The 23,016-nt window shown below is 35.9% G+C and overlaps 1 protein-coding gene across 1 annotated transcript in view; it reads right to left on the bottom strand.

Moving 5' to 3' along the window:
- The window catches only part of LOC105549293 (mannosyl-oligosaccharide 1,2-alpha-mannosidase IA), a 196,259-nt gene that overhangs the window by 71,979 nt on the left and 101,264 nt on the right, over positions 1-23,016 (bottom strand). Inside the window, exon 7 of the mRNA XM_011993763.1 lies at positions 3,583-3,677. Within this exon, the coding sequence (XP_011849153.1) occupies positions 3,583-3,677 (95 nt within the window). The remainder of the gene's footprint in view (positions 1-3,582; positions 3,678-23,016) is intronic.

Below are 23,016 nucleotides of genomic sequence, written 5' to 3'. Positions count from 1 at the left end.
ATTACTATTTCCAGAAGACTACAAATGGCCAAATGAATTAAAATAGATAAAAGAGGGAAGTGGGAAACCCAATATTTTAAAAAACTCCAACTGGGGGAAGAAAAAGAAACCATAAAGAAAGTTAACTTAAAATACTTGGAAAGACTGTAACTTCTTTTTAAAAAACTTTTCTATAGTTGCTAAACTTGTCTCTGAATTCTTAACAGATCCATAAAGTATATAAATAAAATATAAAGTGTAAGATGGAGCTCTGATTTTATACTCAGGCTTGTATCACTGCTACAAAACATTCTTAGGATAATTAAGCAATATTTTTGCCTCATAGAATACTAGCACCATTAAATCAATTTGATCTGCTTATGTTCAGAAAATTTGTTTACTGATATTTTCATATTCCTATTACATGAAAGTATGGAATTGTATTCTGCTTCATTTGAAAATATAATACACTTCTTTCAAATCTGAAACCAGGAACTTTAAAAAACTGTTAGCAAATTAGTAATGCAGAAATTTATGCTTTAACTGTCGAGTAAAAACATAGGGAGATACAGGAAAATACTTTAACAATATTTAACCTATTAGACCATCTTTCATAGTTTGTGTTTATTAAAATTAACCAACTATAATGTAATATTTAAACATTTTATACCACCAAAGTATTAATAAACCCAACAAGGGGCTATCACCTTTTCTTAAAATATACACATTACATGCTTCCCTAGGATAATCTTTCACTATTAGAAGACAGGCAGCTATGTACTATTCTTAATTAAAGCCCTATTTCAGTTAAAGTAGAGCAATCTGCAATTTAATTATAATATAAACTGTAATGTAACTAATGACATTGTATGTATTCTCATCAGATAATTAGAACAGTCAGTAAATAAAGCTTTACAAAGCAGGAAATAAAATAGGTGAGGGGTTGTGCCTCATTCGTCACCTCACTGCTAATGAGAGTCTGAATGAAGATCAGTCATTTCCTACCTATGCCTTGACGGTGTGCAATAAAAGCACACACTGTAGACAGCTCTACTAACTTAATGTAACACCAAGCAGGCGTCAGAAAAATCCACACAGAGAAGTGATAAAATAGTGTACAGCTAAAACTAACTCATTTATCAAGAAAGACAGAATAATTATGAGGAATGCCCAGACTGTAGGCCCTGTGATAGAAATGAATAATGGGAACATTAACTACACTATTTTAAGAACACACTTAAAAAACCCCCAAATCTAAGTCTATTCTACCTAGACTTGAATTACCTTTGGAAATACAGTAATGGTGAAATGCCTGATTTTACAATCACAGAGGTAATTTTTCTGCTTCAGGTTGGAGAAAAAAAAGCATAGGCTTCTTGCTAATAGTAATAACAAGAACAGACACCAAACTTTGACATTTTCACCTTAGAGAAATTGAGCTCTACCAAAACCTAATACTAGAAAGGCAATGATTTTCTTTTAGCGGAGGTATGTAACTTATGCATCCTCATTCTACGATCGTATTGGTGAAGGAAACATGTTAGTCCAGTGAGGAACTGTGTATAGCATTTAGGTCATCAAATGAGTACTTTCTATTAAATCACAATTTCAGAATTTATTGAATTAAGAATTCTTATCGAATTAAGAATTTATAATAGATGTGGAAGAAAAGACAATTTAAAAATATTTTTTTTCTGAACCGCTTTTGGAATAGAGTTCCTAATGTAGTGTATGAGTGAATTATTTAGTTTCTCTGCATATATTCAGCTTGCACAAATACTGAAATACAACCTGACTTATTGATGTTTTGTCTCCAAATACATAAACCTCCCCAATTCAAAATGCTGCTTGCTTTAAATTCAACCTGGTGAGTACTTATTATCTCTCCTTGGCCCATCTTAAGTTTGTCAATTACATGTGTGAGTGTGTAACACAGAAAAAATATATTCTGCTTTACCAACCAGGCTGTGAGTCCCCTGAGGGAAAGAACATGCCTGTTATCTTCTTGAATAAAGTGAAGAGAAGTAGAAACTCTTCCCAGGACTTAGTAAGAAATCTTTATCACAGCAGAGACTCAAATAAATGCTTAGTTTTGACAAAGAAAAGGTAAAGAAACCAATTATCTTTAGGCAATAACCAGAATACCAGAGGAATGTGAACAGATAATACCAATAAGTTTACACTGCTGTTAACATATAGATGTTGACAAAGAGACACATTCAAAACGATTTTCAAAATTGAAAGGGAAGAGCAGAATTACGATATTACAGCCAGCACATTCAGTGTCTCTCCAGTGGTAATTCTTGCCAAGAGTTTCAAAGTCAGTCAACAATGACTAACACAGCTAGTCTAAAAAGCATCTTTAAACCCCCCTTTTTTCTTCTCCTGGGTAGCTTTCTACATTCTCTTATTCTGAGAAGGTAATTAAAAAATATGATTTTGCCACATATATGTTTCCCCCCTCCTTTGAAACTTTTGCTGGTGACAGCCTTCCAAAACTAAGAAAGCAGCTTTAGGCCAGCTGTTCCCTATACCTTGGCCCATACTGTGAAATAAAGTGATTCGCAGAACAGTATATATGTACAAGTGACACCAAAAGCACATCTTGAAAAGTAATATTGTAGATAAATACGAAATGTCACTTCTTCCCCTACAGGAAAACTTTTAAGATGATAAATCATCCTCACACCTTGAAGTATAGCTGATTCAAGGAGTGTACTTGATCAGGCAAAGGAATGGGGAATTTTAGTGAACTGATACTATTAATTTTGCCAGTGCTTATTGTGTGAATTTGGGTAAGTCACTCGTATTTAGTAAATGGGATTGAGAGTGGATACAATTTATAATTAAAAATTCATGCATGTTGCCAAGAAGAAATTATTTTTATCAGCTGCAAAATGGTTGCTCAATTTCATTCAGTTTAACTTCAAAACATCAGAGAACACCAGAAAGTCTGTTCAGCCTGGGGGTATGTATGTCTGTGTGTGTGTGTTTTCCAATTGGGGCCACGTTCTCAAGAACTTGGCATATTAGGGTTCTCCACCAGAGAAGATCAGAAGGTTGGATTGATCTGAGTGAGTGCATCAGCTGCCTTCCCTTCTTACAACTGGGGGCTGGGTAACCGCAGGTGCTCCCAGTCTCCATTATACCAGCTCCTTTTATGGGGGATCTGATTAGGCCAAATATTGTATCTCTGCCATACTTCTAACCAGTAGCTCAACTGAAATAAAGGTTCTTAGGAATTTGCTTCTTTGGAAGTGAAATGCTTTGATGACAACTTTAAAGATAATGGGATTCTTTTGGTATTTATGGAGAGAGACAGTATCATTGATGCAATGTCACTATGAAACAGTGAAAACCTCCAATCCTGTCTGGCCTGAATGACTCTGTTGAGGTCAAGCCATCCCACAGTGGGGACACATCTGAGGCTATGGAACACTGGAAAGCTAATAGCTGCCAACGAAAAGACAGATCTCAAGACTCCCAGTGGAGTCTGTTAGTCACCAGCATCATACAAGTAATTATCTATCTCATGTATACTTATTAAGCAACAATCTTGAATATTTCAACTTAAAACATGTTGTTGAAAATGAAGAGTTTTACCTTTTCATATTCAGCAATGCCCAAGGTATTCCAGAGGGAGTATGAAATGCAGGTAGTAATTTTACCCCAAGTTCCACTGCTTTCTTTCGAAAAATCTGAAAAGTTAAACAGTTAACTGTAAGCTACTGTTGCAAGCAAAACAAGAGGTACTACACTATTATCTAACAGTTACCACTTTTCTACTTTAATATTTTCTACCTTAATATCGGACAAAAAGTTTACCAAATTAACAGAATTACCCAGTAAAGCAACAATGGTCCAGGGGCCATCACACTGGGGGATATTTATTCCCAATCTTGGTTGTTCATTAGAATCATGTGGGGAGATTTGGATGCTACTGATGTGAACGTCTTACTCTTGAGATTCTAATTTCTTTGGTTGTAAGCTTCTGGATCAGGATTTTAAAAGCATCACAGGCGATGCCAGGTGATTTGAACGTGCAAGCCAGTGGGGGAACCACTGTTGTTGGAGGATAAGACTGAGAACCAGGAGGTCTGGTCTATCCCACCTTCAGCACTATTATTCACTAGAGCACAGAGGAAGGAGAAGTTTTAAAAAGACATTATCACAGGTCTATGTGTCTTCTCAGCCCTTGTAGCTTTAACTTTTTCTGACGTTAAGTGTAAGTGATATAAAAAATACTAAGTTAAATTAGGTACAGATTCTGCCCAGAGTTTAGTAGGGAAGATAATTATATGCACATAAATATCTAGAACACAGATAAAATGAGAGCTGGAGATAAACTACTAGGTGAGTTCAGTGAGGCTGTATGCTGGAGACAGCATTTAGATGAGAACTGCATGCAGCATTGAACTGGGGCCGATAATACCACAGACTGGAGTGAAGATTGGAAAGTAAAGAGGGACTCCCTGAGGGATCAGCCTCCTCCCCACAGAAGAAGGCAAATGGGGCCCTACAGAATAAACAGGGAATTGGGCAGCCGGCCTGAAAAAAGGGGATACCGGTAAATGAGGTCATGCATCCACAGCTCAGGCCAGAACATGGAGGGCCACAAATGTAAGGCTACAACTTTTTTTCTGGTTAGAATGGAAAAATAATGAAAGTTTTTGAGCTGCCAATTCTACTGTGCAGAACTGTGTTTTAGGAAGATTAATTAGATGAGATCTATCCTCAGTTTTAGGTCCAAAGAAAAGCACTAGCTTATTTACTGAAGAAAGGCCTGCTACAGTTGTAGCACCAAGCAGGTGCCTAGTCCCGTCCTTTAAGCTGTATGAGTCAGCATGGCGGACTGGAAGTGTACCATTTCCTCCTCAAACAAGGAAGAAGTGAGAGAGGCTGGAGGAGCCTTGAAGAGGATGGAAAATAGAAGCAACGTTCTCTGTCGGCCACTGGGGAAGCATTCACTAAAGCAATCAACAAAGAAGTCGTGTGTGGCTTCTCCCCAGAGGGAAGGGCTTCAGTGTCTAACTCCTGCCCTAAGTTCTGAGCCTCTCCACTAAGACATCCAGGCACCTGGGCTCCCAGATGGAAGGTAATCCAGTAATACCAATGTTGACGCTACTTCCCAAACCCTATCTTTTGGGATCTTAAAAAAAATTATTTTTTAATTTAAAATTTTCCTTATGCATACCATAGATCTTTTGGAATCTAACTCTCATTTAGTAGTGGAAGTCAAGAAAGAAATGACTTTGGTTGACAGTCAATTTAGATAAACTGATATTCCTTGTATACAAATAAGCACATTTGTAGTATATAGAAAATGCTAAAAAATAGAGGTGCCATTTTCTCCACAAATTATTGTAACTCTTGTCAAAGAGGATAATTTCCTGTATCAATAACTTGTAGCGTATGGAGAGGAGGAAAAAAAGCAGAGCAAAGGGTATATTCTTCTTTCCCTTTCTCTGCCTTACCCTAGAGAAATTTCATGTTGTCTTCTGCTATAAGGATTTATCCAATCACTGCCCAGCCATCTGTTGACTTTCTCGTTTCTGCCCAACTTTTTAAAACTGTTAATTAACTCCTTTTCAAGAAACTTACATAAGATCAAAGTCAAACCATGTAATTAAAACATGAAGTTGGGTATAACCATATGGCACAGGAGTTGAGAGCTCAGGCTTCGATGCACAATGCCTGTGCTTGAATCTCAGCTCCACTTCTCCAAACTGGGCAATCTTGTACAACTTGCCTAATTTCTCTGTCCTAAGCTTCCTCATCTGTACAATGCAGATAACAACAGCATTTACTCTTTAAAGGCTGTGGAAAGAAATAATAAGTTATTAAATTTAAAGACTTTAAGACACATAGTAATCACTAACAGGTAGTTGTAGTTTTTATGTTGATAATGATAATGGTATTTCCTCAAGAAGCTGGCTTTTATCCAACCATTGCTTTGGTACCTTCTACTTATTCAGACTCCTCTCTCGTTCTCTCTCTCTGTGCGTGTATGTGTGTTAGTTACTCCCCACCTGTCTCCTTGCCTCCTCCCCAACATACACACACTCTTAATCATGTGCATGCATTCTCAAGAGCTAAGGCCTCAGTTCTCATCACCTATTTGCATTCTCAAATTCAACTTTCTATTTTAGCTCTAGTTCAGTGCTTCTACCTGTGTACACCCATCACAATTTGGGTGTCTTGTTATCTTCTGAAACTTAACATGTCCAACATGGAATTAATCTTTTAATATCCTGGGCAAACTTCCCCAGCTCTATCACTGATATTACTTTCTGGTCAGTCCCTTGGACTCAAGTGAGCAGGCATTTTTGATTTACTGCCCGCTTCAGTCACCAAGTATCATTGTTAACTCATTTGAAATGTCTTGTATGCAGTTCATTCTCTGATAGGAGCATAGGCCATGTTCTCATTGCCAGGTACAATGAAATGTATGATTTAAAAAAAGAAGGTCCTCCTATCTAGTCTGCTTGTTCCCTTATTTTCATTAATAATTTTTCCTCATTTCTATTAATCTGTATTTATATTACCAACTTTCTCTTTTTACTATCAATTTTCTTGTTCAAGAAATGATCATGACTTCCTCTCTTGTCTAACATCAAGTCAAATCTGCTCTACTGACCATTCAACCACCTTTATGAATCAGACCCTTCAATTATTTTCCGTCCGTCTGGCTCTGGCTCCAGCTCCAGCTTTTGAGTCTTCATGGTCTTAAGTACTCATTCATATTCAGTCCATCTTAGCAACTTTATTTATACATTCTCTCATTTTAAATCACTCTCTTCCGCCTCCTTTTGGCTGGTCCAAATTTACTTATTCTTTAAGGGCAAAGTCAAGTCCAGGCCAAGACTCCAGGCCAAGATCTTTGCCTTCTGTGAATTCCCACACTGACAACTAGTACCATACAATATGGTCTTTGATACAGATCCCTAAATGAAGATACAGAAGGCAAGAGAGAGATCTCTGAACATTTTCTTGTGTTTTCTCTCATATACCCCAATAATTTTTTCTTCCTAGAAGTAGAGAAAAAGACCCCAATTTCTCCTTCACTGCCTATTATACAGATCTAACCCAGATTAAGTCATTTTGTATTTAAATTTACGGGTATCGCCACAGGGCTCCTATGAGTAGTAGGCAGGAAGAATTAATATTCTCAGTTAACAGACAGGAACAGTGGCCCCTTCCCATATCAGGGTTTTTACACTTGCAGTTTCCTCTGCCTGCAATGCTCTTTCCTGAGCTCTCTCCATGCTTCGCTCATTCTTACCTTCAGGAATCTGCATAAATGTCCCCTTGAGAGGTCTTTTCCTAACCACCCCACACAAAGTTGGCCATCCCTATTTATTATATCACCTTGTTTCTTTTCCACTATTTATCACGTCTTAATTATTTTATTTGCTTGTTTATTGTTTGATAACTCCACTAGATACGATCTCAATGACGGCATGGAAGCAGCTGGCACGCAATAAATGTTCACTTAATAAATAAATGAATCAATCTAAGATTATTAGGTGAGGACAAAGGTAATTGGGTTTTTGCATTGTTGGAATTTGCTGTTTGATATTTGAATACATTCTTAAATGTGGTTATGTTACATATAATTTTAATGGGTATTTCTTGCTTTCTTAATTTTTTTCCTAAGGAATTATTACTTGCTGTTTATTTTATGTTGATTTTAGACTATGGAAATGATGTTAGACAGAAAGCAAATTCGAGTGATTTTCTTATTTGAGTTCAAAATGGGTGGTAAAGTAGCAGGGACAACCTACAACATAAATAACACATTTGGCCCAGGAACTGCTAACAAACATACAGTGCAGTCGTGATTCAAGAAGTTTTGCGGCAAGGTGCAGGGGCTCACGCCTGTAATCCCAGCACTTTGGGGGGCAGAGGTGGGTGGATCATGAGGTCAAGAGATCAAGACTATTCTGGCCAACATGGTGAAACCCCGTCTCTACCAAAAATACAAAAATTAGCTGGGCGTGGTGGCGCATGGCTGTAGTCCCAGCTACTCAGGAGCCTGAGGCAGGAGAATCCCTTGAACCTGGGACGCGGAGGTTGCAGTGAGCCGAGATCATGTCACAGCTCTCCAGCCTGGTGACAAAGTGAGACTCTTGTCTTTAAAAAAAAAAAAAAAGAGTAAGTTTTGCAAAGGAGATGAAAGCCTTAAACATGAAGAGCATAGTGACCACCCTTGGCAAGTTGATAACAACCAATTGAGACCAATCATCGACACTGATCCTCTTACAACTACATTAGAAGTTGCCACAGAACTCGACGTTGATCATTCTATGGTCATTTTACATTTGAAGCAAGTTGAAAAGGTGAAAAAACTGGCTAAGTGGGTGCCTCGTGAGCTGAGTGAACATCAAAATAATCGTCATTTTGAAATGTCTTCCTCTCTTACTCTACACAATAATATGAACCATTTCTCGGATTGTGACGTGCGACAAAAAGTGGCTTTTATATGACAACAAGCGATGACCAGCTCAGTGGCTGGACTGAGAAGAACTTCCAAAGCACTTCCCAAAGTCAAATTTGCACCAAAAAAACGGTAATGGTCACTGTTTGGTGGTCTGCTGCCGGTGAGATCCACTACAGCTTTCTGAACCCTGGTGAAACATTATATCTGAGAAGTATGCTCAGCAAATCGATAAGATGCATGGAAAACTGCAATGCCTGCAGCTGGCATTAGTCAACAGAAGGGGCCCAATTCTCCATGACAGTGCCTGACGGCATGCTGCAAAACCACTTCAAAAGATGCACAAATTGGGCTATGAAGTTTTGTCTCATCCACCACATTCACCTGACCTCTCGCCAACCCATTACCACTTATTCAAGCATCTCGACAACTTTTCACAGGGAAAACATTTCCACAACCAGAAGGATGCGGAAAATGCTTTCCAAGAGTTTGTCAAATCCCAAAGCATGGATTTTTACACTACAGGAATAAACAAACTTATTTCTTGTCGGCAAAAATGTGTTGATTGTAATGGTTCCTATTTTGATTAATAAAGATGTGTTTGAGCCTAGTTATAATGATTTAAAACTCATGGTCCAAAACCACAAGTACTTTTGCATCAACCTAATAACATACCTGGGGCATCGTAATAAGAAACCATTGATATTATATTGTTTGCAAAGTGCTCCATCCCATTCCACTAGTTGCTACTGTCTGAAAATAATTATCTCCAGTATTCTAGAGTCTCAACCTTGGGCACAATTAGGGCACAATTACAAAATATTTTTCGATAAAAATATTAATTAGCTCATTGATGCTTTAATCAAATCATACATGAGACTAAATCAACTTCAATTCTCAATGTTTGATTTGTTATCTCGTCCTGAGCTCTGATGAAGTTGCTGGAGGAAGAACACAGATTCTAAAAGAGAACATCCGTCTACCTAAACTGGTGAGCTTCAAATAAAACTAGCTTGTAAAATTAAAATTGTTGAGAGAATGAAGGAGGCATATCACAAATCATTCTAACGGGCAATTAAGTTTTAAGTAGCACATCTTAGATGATGTGCTAAAAAGCAAATTATTACAAAAAGTACACTAAATGGTACTTTAGTGCTAGTTCAAATGGGGATACGCATGATGGAGAAACCCCCGGACCCAGGTCCTTGGACCGGCTGCACTACTGTTTCCGTGTGAGGCCTGGGCTGGTCAGTTAACTCTTCTGGTTCTCAATATCCCCAGAAAAAAAAAAAAAAGGAAAGTAAGGCTGATCATTTCTATTTTTGATTTATCACTGGAAAAATAAGTACTCAGAAGCCACAAAACTAGTACTAAAATGTGACTGGGAAAAAAGCAAGACAAATATCATTTTTTAAAGATAGGAAATGTTAATTTGCCAACCAATTCTTCACCAATCTTGGTTTCCGGGGTTTGTTGGTACCTCTATTTGGTGGGGAGGATTTTATAGAGAGAGCCAGGTGAAAAATTACAGTTCATAAAATGTAATCCCTGCGAATAGAAGATATTTTTTAATGTCCACTAAAAGAAAATATGGTTTTTGTACAACTAGCAACCAGTTTGGGATGGGCAGACATCTTATGATCCAACAAAAATTTTCTAAAATATTTTGCATTCTAGGGATTCTGATTACATTCATAGCAAAAGTCAAAACAATGTAACTTGCTGAAAGAAGGGTGGTAAAATATGATGAAACAGTTCTTTCGAACATGTAACTAACAAATAACTTTAAATAAAAACTTTTATAGCCTAAAGTTAAGAATTTCAAAATAACTACATGAAAACTGTATCTTTTCATTACACTTAAGTAACATCACAGTCTTATTGCTGTTTTTGATCAATGTTTTAAAAACTTCAAAATTTAAAATCTATTAAATAAACACATTTATCTTTTTACTTTACACTGACAGATAGCATTAGACAAGGCTGTAAACAAGACATATGGTTTTCTTTGCCTTTCTAGTCTGCAGTTCCCTAAAGAACTATATAGGAATATATACATGCCAGAGCAAAGAATAAGGGAAAAAGAAATGAATAAGAACACATGGATTTGGAAGGAAATATTTTCAGTTCAGACATGCTTCAGTTTGAAATGCACAATCAATATCAAAGCCTTTCTTCAAATGCTCATGTTGATAACTTCACCATTAAAAGATCAAACACCAATTCACCATTAGGATAAGCAGAGTTTACCTATTACTCATTTTCACTACAAAAAGCTTTCAGCACAAGATGCCACAGACACAATAAATATCTTTGGCTGCAAATAACTAAAATAACCCATACACTGTTAGTTGACTTGATCAACTTGCACATAATACGGGCCAAAATCAATCATTAAACCAGTAAGTACTTATTAAGCTATTCTGGCTTTTTAGAGTAGACCCGTGAAAGATTTAAATATCAGAATAAAGATATGTAAAAATAATTAATCCAGCAGAAACTTAGAGCTGGAAGGGACATCAAAGGTTATCTAGTTCTATAATCTGATACACAGATGAGGAAACTGAAGTTCAGAGAGGGCCTATTCTCCTAGTTAAATGCTCTGATGTGGGATGGTTTACTGCCAGCTACACCCAAGTGAATACCAGCTTCCTGTCATCTCAGAGACGCGTGATCCTTTTGATTCAGAGGGACTCTCCACTGTGCGCACACCACTGTCTCTTTCTTTCTTCTCATTCTGTTTCTGTAATTGATCAAAACCTAAAACTGAAGTTTTAAATTAAAAAAACATTACGTGTTGTATTCGTCAAATTTCATTACAAACTTCATTTTTTTAAAAACAATATATTTAATTAGATGACTGCTTTTGTTAATTACTTTGTTTTTCTCCTGTGATTCAATACAATTCAATTTTTAGCCTTCAGGCAATTAGACGAAAAGAGTGTTGCTTATTTTCCTGAAATATTAAAGCACAGAGATCTTCCCAACTTGTTTCTTTCAAAATAAAAAGGCTACAATGCTAGCTTGCCAATAAGCATCGATTATAACCAAGAAGAATCAGTGTAGCTGTCCTTTAGTCTTGAGTTTATTAACACATAAAAGCATAAAATGTAAAAAAAGGAAAACACTTCTAATTGTAAGCCTAGTTAAAAGATCTAAATGCAGAATGTTCTAGTGAATAGGCACTTTAGATTTATCTAGCTTTTTAAAGATATGTATTCTCATGAGAAAGAGAGGTAGTAAAGAGAAGTGGCTTTTATGCTATCTCCTAGTCAAAATGAGTAACTGTTGATACATGAATGAATAAAGTTACATCCCGTTATTGATTTTTTTTTTTTTTCCCTGAAAGAGGACTCTCATTCATTCCCTAGTTTCTGAATAGGGAGGGTTTTATAAAGTCAAGAAGGCAAGATGAAAAAATGGGGGAATGCTGGGGAGAACTTTAGGCTGTTGTTCAGGGCAGGGATATCACCGCTGTCCATGTGAGCAGCAGTAAATGCCCTGTTCTCGTGGCAGTGTTTCCCTCAGCATCAGCGTGGTCAAGGCTGCCTGGGAACAGGCACACTGAACTAAGAGTCAGGAGCCTTAGGTTCTAGTTCAGGGCTTGCTACTCACCAGTTACGCCACAAAGAAATGGGTCACTTCACTGCTCTAATTTTCTCTTTGTAAAATGGGAACACTAGATAAGACACTCTCTGAGGAACATTTCTGCTCCACAGGACAGGCTTATTTTAAGACTTAATAAGCACTTACTACACATTAACCAATGTGGTAAGGACTGTAAGAGAGATACATGAGAAAAAATTAAATCCCTGATCTCAAGAAGCTTACCACCAGGAAGGTAAGTCAGCCATTTAAAGCCATATAAGCTTAAGATATACAATATAAAACAATATAAACCATAGGTAGAGAATACATTAAGTGATACATGCTGTAACTGTGGGAATTTTTTTAAAAAGTGAGTTAGGTCTAGGGTGAGAGGTAAGGTTGAAGAGGTGGCACTTATATAGATACAGGTGTGTACTTATTTTGGAGTAGGTATGTACATGTTTGTGTACATGCTCTGGGTTAATGTGGAGGAGGACAAGAGATCAAAAGGGAAGACGAAGGGCTTTTCATGATAGAGAGCAGGTGGAGAGCTAGATTACTAGGGTCTAGAAAATAGAGACAGATAAAATAAGACAAGCTCATGGCCTTAAATGCCAGGAAGAGAAGTTAAAAAGATGGTTAAAAGAGCACACTAGATGTCTTAAGGAAGTCCTAACACTGTGTTAGTGCCTCCCGTTTATGATAAGTGGAGGGATTTCTGGGTCATCAGGGTTAGGAGAAATAGGGAAGGAAGAAAGGCAGCAGTTCTCACTGGTTGTGGGACTTTTCTGAGTTGTAAGAGGCAAACATATATGAATGACAACATCAAAAAAACACTGTATTGGCCACCTGATACCTGATGAAGGAAAATAAATCTTAAGAAATAATTAGAGTCCTTTAACAAATTTTTTCTCAAGAAGAAGGTACATGCTATTGTACACATAAATGAGCAGTGGGCTGGGAGCAAGGAAATAGTATGATAAAAGTTACATGTCCTTCTAACATACATTCAATATGGAAGTTAAAAAAGGAGAGGAAACCCAATGGCTATACAGCTCTAGTGCTTCAAACTATTCTTAAGCGTACCACATGTGTTATTGTAGGCATTCTAATTACTAAAATACCTGCCCAAGAATGATAAATAATAATAAATTACAGCAAGAACACCACAATAATTCAAGTCATTATACGGTGCCTAAAGCTACTCATTCTATCTCAATTTTAGGTTTAAAAAATGGGCAAATCGCCAACATGACATTTAGAAAAATATGCAGTATATAGCGAATAATGTTTACACTAAATATGACAAGTAATTTCTGAAGATACATTTCACATCAAAAGGAAGACATCTTTATTTAAAAAAATATAATGTCTACTAAAGGGAAGGGAATTATGAAAGCACATACTCTATCTGGCTATGATTTCTAACTGAATTTGTGGAAACCACTTCATAGATGTTAATATGCGACATCCATCATAGGGTTAAAATTGGGGCTATTCTATTTACTACTGCTTTTGCAAGCAGACATCAGAAATCATTAAAATATACACAATCCAAGCTTGGTAATATTTGTTCAAGAAAAAGACAAAAGAAAAAATTATAGCCTCGACTATGCAAGTACAGTTGGACCTTTGTATCTGTGGGTTCCACATCTGTGGTATCAACCAGTTGCAGATCAAAAATACTTGAAAAACAATGTATGGCTGCATCCGTACTGAACATTTATAGACTCGTCATTATTCCTAAACTACACAGTACAACAACTATTTACATAGCACTGACATTATATTATGTATTATAAGTAATCTAGAGATGATTTTAAGAATATGGGAGGATGTATTCAGGTTATATGCAAATACTGTACCATTTTATATAAGGAACTTGAGCACCTGTGGATTTTGGTATCCTCAGGGGGTCCTGAAACCTACCCCCACAGATACCTAGGCATGACTGTATGTCATAATTCCCTGACATGTTTTAGTTACGAAGCATTCTACACTAGTGAATTTTTTCCTGTTAACTGAACCTCATCTCTGAAGGGTATTAAAACATTTATAGTTTAATAATTTATATAAGTTTTAAAGACATGCTTATCTGTTTTTTATGAGTCGATGAAAAGCAGAGTGATCCTGCCTTTACTCAACATCACCATCATACGCATACAGAGTTGGGACTAGGTGATGGAGTTTTCCATTATTACTTGAACGGTCTGTAGGACCTTCAACACTCACTTAACCTCCTTTCTGTGCCTCAGTTTCCAAATATGTGAATAGAGAATAATCCTCCCAAATCACAAGATGGTTATAATTAAAGGAACAAGTGTTTTTTAAAGAGCAATAATAGTTATCATTCTTGGCTATAAGATAGTAGTTTCCTCAGGAATAACAGAAGGATATTAGGCCTTTTGTCCACATATTAAATGGTCCAAAAGCTGCTGAGCTATCATGTCTGCTTTCTATAGTCCTACTGCTTCTTTGAGTTATTAGCCATCAGTTCATTAAAATGAGATTTCTCACTGTTGTATTCATTCTCCTTCTGAGTTGCTTATTTTGTAAATAGTTATCTGCACAAGGATCTGATAAGTCAAATGTCTTTCCTCTTACAGTGAAGGGCACAAGCTTCAGGACATGGTCCCTTTCTGTGTCACATGCCTGAATTTGAACAATTAAACTCTATAGGTATGAAAGAGCAATGAATTACCATACTATGTAGCAGTAACAGTTTGCAAATTTACAAAGTCAACTGAATATCTGTGTGCACAGGTTTTGTTTCTTTTAAAAAATGTAAAATGTGAGCTACTAGTTTTTCATTCTATTTAAGCAAATGTAAACCTATCCAGTACACACTTAATACCATTAGGCAGGCAGTTTGTTATTTCTGCATAATCCTCCTTTATCATATATTATACACTGATACTTTTAAATTGCCTTTGGGTACAGAGTCTATAGTTTTATTTCAGCTGACAGATGAGCATTTTAAATTATGAAACGGTGATACTGCTGGACAGAAAATTTGGCAGCAATGCAATTTTTGTCTTATGTTTGTATCCCTCCAGGTAAGTTAATTAAACTCTTAGTCTCAGTTTCCTCATCTACAAAATGGAAAAACATATTTGTGCACCTTGAAACTCAGAGAAGTTCTCTTTTTTCTCCATGCCAATATTAAATTTTTATTTTCTTAAACAATGAATACATTCTCATTATTGAAAAATCACAAAATTAGACATAAATTATAGAATCTTATTAATCCTGTCTACCCAGAAATAATTATTAACATCTTAAGTGTCTAAATGATATTGACTGCATTTTTTTAAAAAAAAGTATTGGTCCATATATACTATTTTGTAATGTTTTAAACCCATCCCCACCAATTTAATCTCCATTGTATACAACATTCTATATCAGAGGTCAGCAAACATTTTCTATAGAGGGTTAGATAGTAAATATTTTAAGCTTTACTAGTCACATACTCTGTCTCATGTTTACTTTTAACAATCCTTAAAAATTTAACAACCCACTCATAGCTCTGGTAGTATAAAAACAGGTATTGAGCCAATTTGGCCAAAGGGCTGTAGTTTGCTGACCCTTGTTCCCTAACACTAGATACATTTCTGTAACATCTTTTTAAAAATAGCTATATCATACACTAGTTCTGGTATATTAAGGATACACCAGAACTTACTTAGCCAGTCTTCTATAAGTCAACATTTAGGTTTCCCTTGTCTTGATATTACAAACAGCTGTGGAATGACCATCCCTGTACATACTTATTTGTATATATAACTATTTCCTCAGGTTAAATGTTTGAAAGTGCAATTTCTGGTCAGCAGTCATTCATTCAATTTATTCACTCACTCACTCACTAGAGCTGTAGGGTCAAAGCAGCCATAGACAAAATGTGAATGAATGTGCTTGGCTATACTTTGCTAACCCCTGAATTTTGTTAATTTACTTGAAAGCATCTAATTTTTTTTTTTCATTTAAGAGGCTTTAACATATTTTCATATATCCCATTTCATGACAACATTGCATCTGTTTTTAATAGATCAGTGTTAAATTCTTACAGTACTATAAACAACTCAATGAAACAACGCCCTGCCTTAATAACGATCATCATCAGAATATCAAAATGTCACATAACTCAGTATCTTTTTTATTAGAAGAGTTTTGAATATATCAGACTGAAATAATTTGGCAGGCATTTCCTCTTTAGAATACAAACAGAAATAATAACAAGAAACATAATTTATGTTGTCCATTGTAGCTACTCATGCACTATCAGAATGTTTTTTTTACTGCTTTTTAAAGATATTGCACACACACACATATTTCAACATAATTGAAACTTTCTAAATTACAAACTTTCAAAAAGGAACTGCTTGTATAATTGACCTTTTAAAAATGTCAATCCATTTATTCAACAAATATTTATTTAATGCCTATGTACTTACATACCAAGCTGCACAAGCACTTGGAATATGAAAGTAAACATGACAGCTGTGGTCAATGACTCATAATAACACTTGTTTTTGAAGTGCAACACTGGAAAAATGTGATAGATAGGAAAGGATCAAGTAATAACTTCGATTCCTCCTCAAAAAGAAAATGAAGACAAACACTGTGAATACTACACAAGGTAATCAGATAAATTCTCACCATCAATCTTACCACATACAACTGGCAACTTTAGAAAGACAATAGCACAAAACTGCAAAGAAAGGTCATTTAAGTGTTTTTGAAGATCTTAAATTCAGTTTTAGATAAAACTGACTTTACCGAATATGATTTATGTACATTATATGTGTATGTTTTCTTCTGAGACTGGCCAACATCCTGAAGGTTATTGTTCAGACAGGAATCATCCTAAGTAGTGAAGTAACTGATCTATTAGATTTGTTCAAAAGGACTAGTTCTAAAAGAACGAGTACCATAGCAGCATGTGCGTTTAAAAAAGACCCAAAGCTCTAAGTGGAAAAAACATAGGTAGGCAAGAGTTAAAAGGGAAATAACAGAAGTGATGGTGGATGGCAAGGCAAGGGTAAAAGGGAGTAACAGAAGTGATGGCAGATGAGTGGCAGTGCAGAGTCCCGTCCTGGGGCCAGGCACCAAACACTGGCTGTCTATAAAACCCACAGAATCGAGGTGCAAAAGAAATGGAGTCAAGCTGTTTCAGCACTAAACAAACAGCAACACAGTGGTTAAAAACTTAATATCAATGCTGAACATTTCATCTACTACAAAATAGAATAAAAGTGAGTTACTGTTACTCTGGCTCTAATTTTAGCCAGTCCAAATCAGTACCGTTGAGGGCAAATGGCTGATAACCATGGGAAAAAGAAACTATCTTATTTTAGGGGGTAATAAAACAAACAATTCTGGTAAAGGCCAACACGGATCTTGGGCTTTAAGGAAATAAGATTTCAAAAGCCTTTTTAAAAAATTTCATTATATGGCTATTATTAAAAAGTAAAAAACAAAAACAAAAACAAAAACAAAACAAAAAACAGAAGCTGGTGAAGTTGTGGAGAAAAAGGAATACTCACTCATTGCTAGTGGGAATGTAAATTTAGTTCAGCCATTGTGGAAAGTAGTTTGGTGATTTCTCATGAATTTAAAACAGAATTACCATTCAACCCAGCAATCCCAGTATTGGGTATATACCCAAAGGAATATAAATTGTTCTACCATAAGGACACATGTATGTATCTATTGTGCACTGTTCATAATAGCAAAGATACAGAATCAACCTAAATGCTCATCAGCAGTAGACTAGATAAAGTAAAGGTGGTACACATACACCACGGAATACTACACAGCTACAGAAAATGAGACCGAGTCTGTGAAGGTTAATACTGAGTGTCAACTTGATTGGATTGAGGGATACAAAGTATAAATGCTGGCTGTGTCTGTGAGAGTGTTGCCAAAAGAGATTAACATTTGAGTCAGTGGGATGGGGAAGGCAGATTCACCCTTACTCTGACGGGCACAATTTAATCAGCTTCCAGTGAATATAAAGTAGGCAGAAAAATGTGAAAAGGAGAGATGGGCCTAGTCTCCCAGCCTATGTCTTTTTCCCATGCTGGATGCTTCCTGCCCTCAAACGTCGGACTTTAAGTTCTTCAGTTTGGGGACTTGGACTGGTTCTCCTTGCTCCTCATCTTGCAGACAGTTTATTGTGGGACCCTGTGATTGTGTTAGTTTTATATATAAAAGAGGAGTTTATTAAGTATTAACTTAATACTTACAGTTTATTAAATATTAATACTTATAGTTTATTAAGTATTAATTTAATACTTATAGGATATATGTAGATCCATAGATACAGATATATAGTTCTGTCCACTCTAAGAGCACCCTGATTAATACAACATCCTTGCATCAACATGAATAAAGGTGGACGCCATTATCCTAAGCAAACTAACACAGGAAAAAGAAACCAAACACCGCATGTTCTCACTTGTAAGCGGGAGCTAAACACTGAGTACACATGGACACAAAGAAAGGAACCACAGACACTGGGGCCTTCTTGAGAGTGGAGGGTGGGAGAAGGATGAGGACTGAAAAGTTACCTATTGGGTACTATCCTTATTACCTGGGTGACAAAATAATCTGTATACCTAACTTTCGTGACATGCCATGGACCCATATACCAAACCTGCACATGTATCTCTGAACCTAAAGTTAAAAATAAAGGTAACTCAATTAAATATGCAGCCAGGGAGATTAAGCAAAGTATAACACAGGAGAAAATGACAACAAACAAAACAATACCAGAAAAACTTCATTAAATATTAATGATAGAAGTTGGTGTCATATATTCCTCAGGGATTTTAAGAGGGCTCTTCTATCTGCTTTATTTAACTGGAGTTTTCCCAAATATAAATGAAACCTCGAATAGTTAAACACTCCGTTTGATAAATACAACGTTTGTAAGATTTCAAGAAGCAGCTTTACTATGATCTCCTATAGAAGAAACGTTTCCTTCAGTTCTTGACCCAGTAAATGAGAACATGGTTTCCTAAAGAGTGGTGACAGCCAAATCATGAGGCCTACTTTTTGTTTTTAGCTAACTTTTTAAAAAAGAATTCTGTTCATTGTAGAGAGAAAGGTTTCATGGTAATAGGTCGGTGGTTCCCCAAATGTGGTCCTCCAGAGACGCAGCATCAGCATTATGGAGAAACTAAGAAATTCCAATGATCAGGCCCAACCCAGATCTACTGAATCAGAAGCTCTGAGAGCAGGGCTTATAAATTTGTATTTTAACAAGCTCTTTGGGATCCTGATGTACACGACATTTGAGAACCACTGAACTAGGTTAACTCAGGTAATTCGACAGGAATGGGAAACAAACTAATCAAAATATTTGTATAATATAAGTACTGCATTGTTCCCGCAGCGAACAAAGCAAAACGTGTTAATAATCTTTAGTCTGGCAAATAACACATAAGATATTAAACCATGAGATCCTGAATGTGCAGTTTAACAATCAACTCTCCATTTGCTGTTATATTTAAGAATAAATAGGACAGCCAATTCCTGAACAAATGGCATGACATCACTGCATAATTTTGGTTTTTATGTGCTTGCGGTTGTTGTTTAGGAGCTTATTTTACTGTTAAGTCATGTCTCTAAGTTATTTAAGAGCATTAGAATGAAAAGATATGGTCAAATTTATGAGGCCAAGAATGAACCTCCTGTGAGTACTTCACACCACATTGAGAATCTAATTACTGGTCTATAACACAGCATTTATTAGTATTTTCTCTTTTCATATAGACTATGTTGCAAATTGGCATACAACAGTATCCAGTTTTAAAGGGCCATTTATATGTAAAGTAGCTATTTTATCTATTTGTGGTAGTTCATAGGTAAAATACCCTGTTTTAGCACAAGACTGGTGATAGGAGGTTAAAAACATTTTTAAGAAATGAAACAGCTTTCAACAGTGAAAGCTATTCCAATACTGTAGATTTGGAATACCATAATTGAGAAACATCTGTAAAATGAGGCCTGTCTTATAGTAATAATGTGAAGATTTATGTACAACTTTCCTGAGATGCATTTTGGACTTCTTTTAAGTGCCTTTTTTAAAAAAAATTTTTTATGATAAGGTCTCACTCTGTCACCCAGGCTAAAGTGCAGTGACACAATCATAGCTCACTGTAGCTTTGAAAGCCTAGGCTCCAGGGACCCTCCTACCTCAGCCTCTCAGGTAGCTGGGACTACAGGCATGCACCAATACACCCAGCTAATTTTTAATTTTTTTTTTTTTAGAGACAGGGTCTTGTTTTGTTACCCAGGCTGGTTGCAAACTCCTGGGCCCAAGTGATCCTCCTGCCTTGGCCTCCAAAAGTGCTGGGATTATAGGCATGAACCACTGAGCCTGGCTTCATTAAAATTTGTAATAGGGAAATCAACAGGATGGAAATATAAACTAGAGATGTATGTAAATATTTCTTGATGTCTAAATACTTCAGGAAACTTGAACATTTTCAATAAATAAACATTTTAAAAAATTTCCTAAGGTCTTTCCAAACTCTTCACACAGCCTAAACTACTTCTACCAATGATTAATTAGAATCTGGAAGGAAGGGGAAAACAAACATATTGGTTTTGTGCTGGTTGAGCTTTTACATTTGAAAAATCGTAATACGGTGAGAAACTAGAAGATTTCCCACTAACATCAAGAATAAGGCAGGGATGTCCCCTCTTACCACTGCTTTTCAATACTGTACTAGATGTCCTAGCTAACACAATAAGAAAAAATGAAAAAGGAAATAAAAGGTATACTGATTAGGAAAGAAGAAAAATAAAATTTTGTCTGCAGATGACATATTTTCTATGCAGAATATCTGAATCAACAAAGAAATCTGAAACTAATAAGTGAGTATTGCAAGTGAGTATAAAAGGCTAATATAGAAAATCAATGCTTTCCTATATATCAGCAATGGACAAGTGGAATTTGAAATTAAAAACACAATACCACTTAGATTACATTGTGAGCACCCCCCCAAAAAATGAAATATTTAGGTATAAATTTAACAAAATATGTACAAGATCCATATGAAGAAAACTATAAAATTTTGATGAAAAAAATCAAAGAACAAATGGAGATACTCCATGTTTATAGACAGAAGATTGAATATCAAGATGTCAGTTCTTCCCAACTTAGTTAACAGATTACTGCAATCCCAGTCAAAATTCTAGCAAGTTATTTTGTAGATACAAACTGATTCTGAAGTTTATGTAGAGAAGCAAAAGGTCCAAAATAGCCAGTTTCTGACAAAGATTGACACTACCCAACTTAAAGACTTCCTATAGAGATACAGCAATCAAGACAATCTTGTCTTGATTTGTGGTACTGGTGAAGAATAAATCAATAGGAACAGAACAGAGAGCCTAGAAATTGATCCACTTTTGTCAGTTGATCTTTGACAAAGGATCAAAGACAATTAAATAAAGAAAAGATAGTCTTTTCAACAAATGGTGCTAGAAAAACTAGGTATCCATATACGCATACAAAAAAACAAAATGAATGTAGACACAGACCTTATACCTTTCACAAAAACTAACTCAAAATGGATCACAGACCTAAATGTAATACTATAAAACTCCTAGAAGATAACATAGGATAAAATCTAGATGACTCTGGGTTTGGAGACGACTTTTGAGATATGACACTAAAAGCATGATCCATGAAAGAAAAAACTGACAAGCTGAGCTTCATTAAAACGAAAAACTGCTCTGAAAAAGACACTGTCAAGAGAATGAGAAGACAAGCCAAGGCCTAAGAGAAAACATTTGCAAAACACATACCTAATAAAGAACTGTTTATGAAAATATACAAAGAACTCTTGAAACTCAATAACAAGAAAGCAAAGATTCCAATTTTAAAAATGGGACAAAGATCTTAATAGACACCTCACTAAAGAAGACAGACAGATGGTAAATAAATATATGGAAAGGTGTTCCACAACACAAATCATCAGGTAAATGCAAATGAAAACAACAATACCTACTAATTAGAATGGTCAAAATACAGAACACTAACACCACCAAATGTTGGTGAGGGTGTGAAACAACAGGAACTCTCATTCATTGCAGGTGGAAATGCAAAATAGTACAGAGTTTGGAAGACAGTTTGGCAGTTACAAAACTAAACATACTCTTACCATATGATACAGCAATAGCACTCCTTAGTATTTAAACAAAGGAACTGAAAACTTATGACTATACAAAAAACTGGACAGATATTTACAGCAGCATTTTCAGAGATGTATTATAGAATATTTACATGTACATATTTGAATTATGCTTGTTTTATGCTGAAATATAATCTGCAGCTTACATATATGAAGATAACTCAGTACATTAAGTATTATTTTACAGAGAGAGATCCAAAATACATCTCAAGATCTAAGGCGGATTCCACTAAGCTTGATTTTCTAAATAAACTTTTAAAAATTATGTAGTTATTTCAAAACTTTTTTAATTAAAAAGACACACAGAGATATGAACTCTCCAACACAAACATACAGCTGTATAGCCTACTGTAACATTATAAGACACACGCCATAGTACGCAGCATCCAGATCAAGAAACAGGACTTTGCCAGCCACCCTAGAAACCTTACGTGGGCCTTGTCCCAATCATACTTCCTTTTCTGTCTCCCAAAGCAACCACATCCTGGCATTTACTATCTTATATGGTTTCAGCAACCAAATCTACACCATTTGACACTACAGACAGCCATCATCATTTTAAAAAAGGATGACTTTTGAAGCCTCTTATTTTAAATCATAGGCGTCTCAGTTTTTCTTTTCTTTTCCTTATAATTTATGTGGACAAATTTGGGTTATTTGAACTGTTGGAGACTTATTCTATGGGTTCCTGACTGCATACGTGTGGTGGAGTTTGGCACGTTCTTTTTTCTGTATTTATGACAAACTGGAAGCTGGATGTGGAGACTTGATGCCTTTGGCAAGACTGTAGGTGATATGTTATCAGGAGGC

Source organism: Mandrillus leucophaeus, unplaced genomic scaffold (genome assembly GCF_000951045.1).
Source record: "Mandrillus leucophaeus isolate KB7577 unplaced genomic scaffold, Mleu.le_1.0 Scaffold1112, whole genome shotgun sequence".
Taxonomy (NCBI): Eukaryota; Metazoa; Chordata; class Mammalia; order Primates; family Cercopithecidae; genus Mandrillus; species Mandrillus leucophaeus.
The sequence above is the reverse complement of the archived record's forward strand: the minus strand, read 5'-3'. Positions and strand labels throughout refer to the sequence as shown.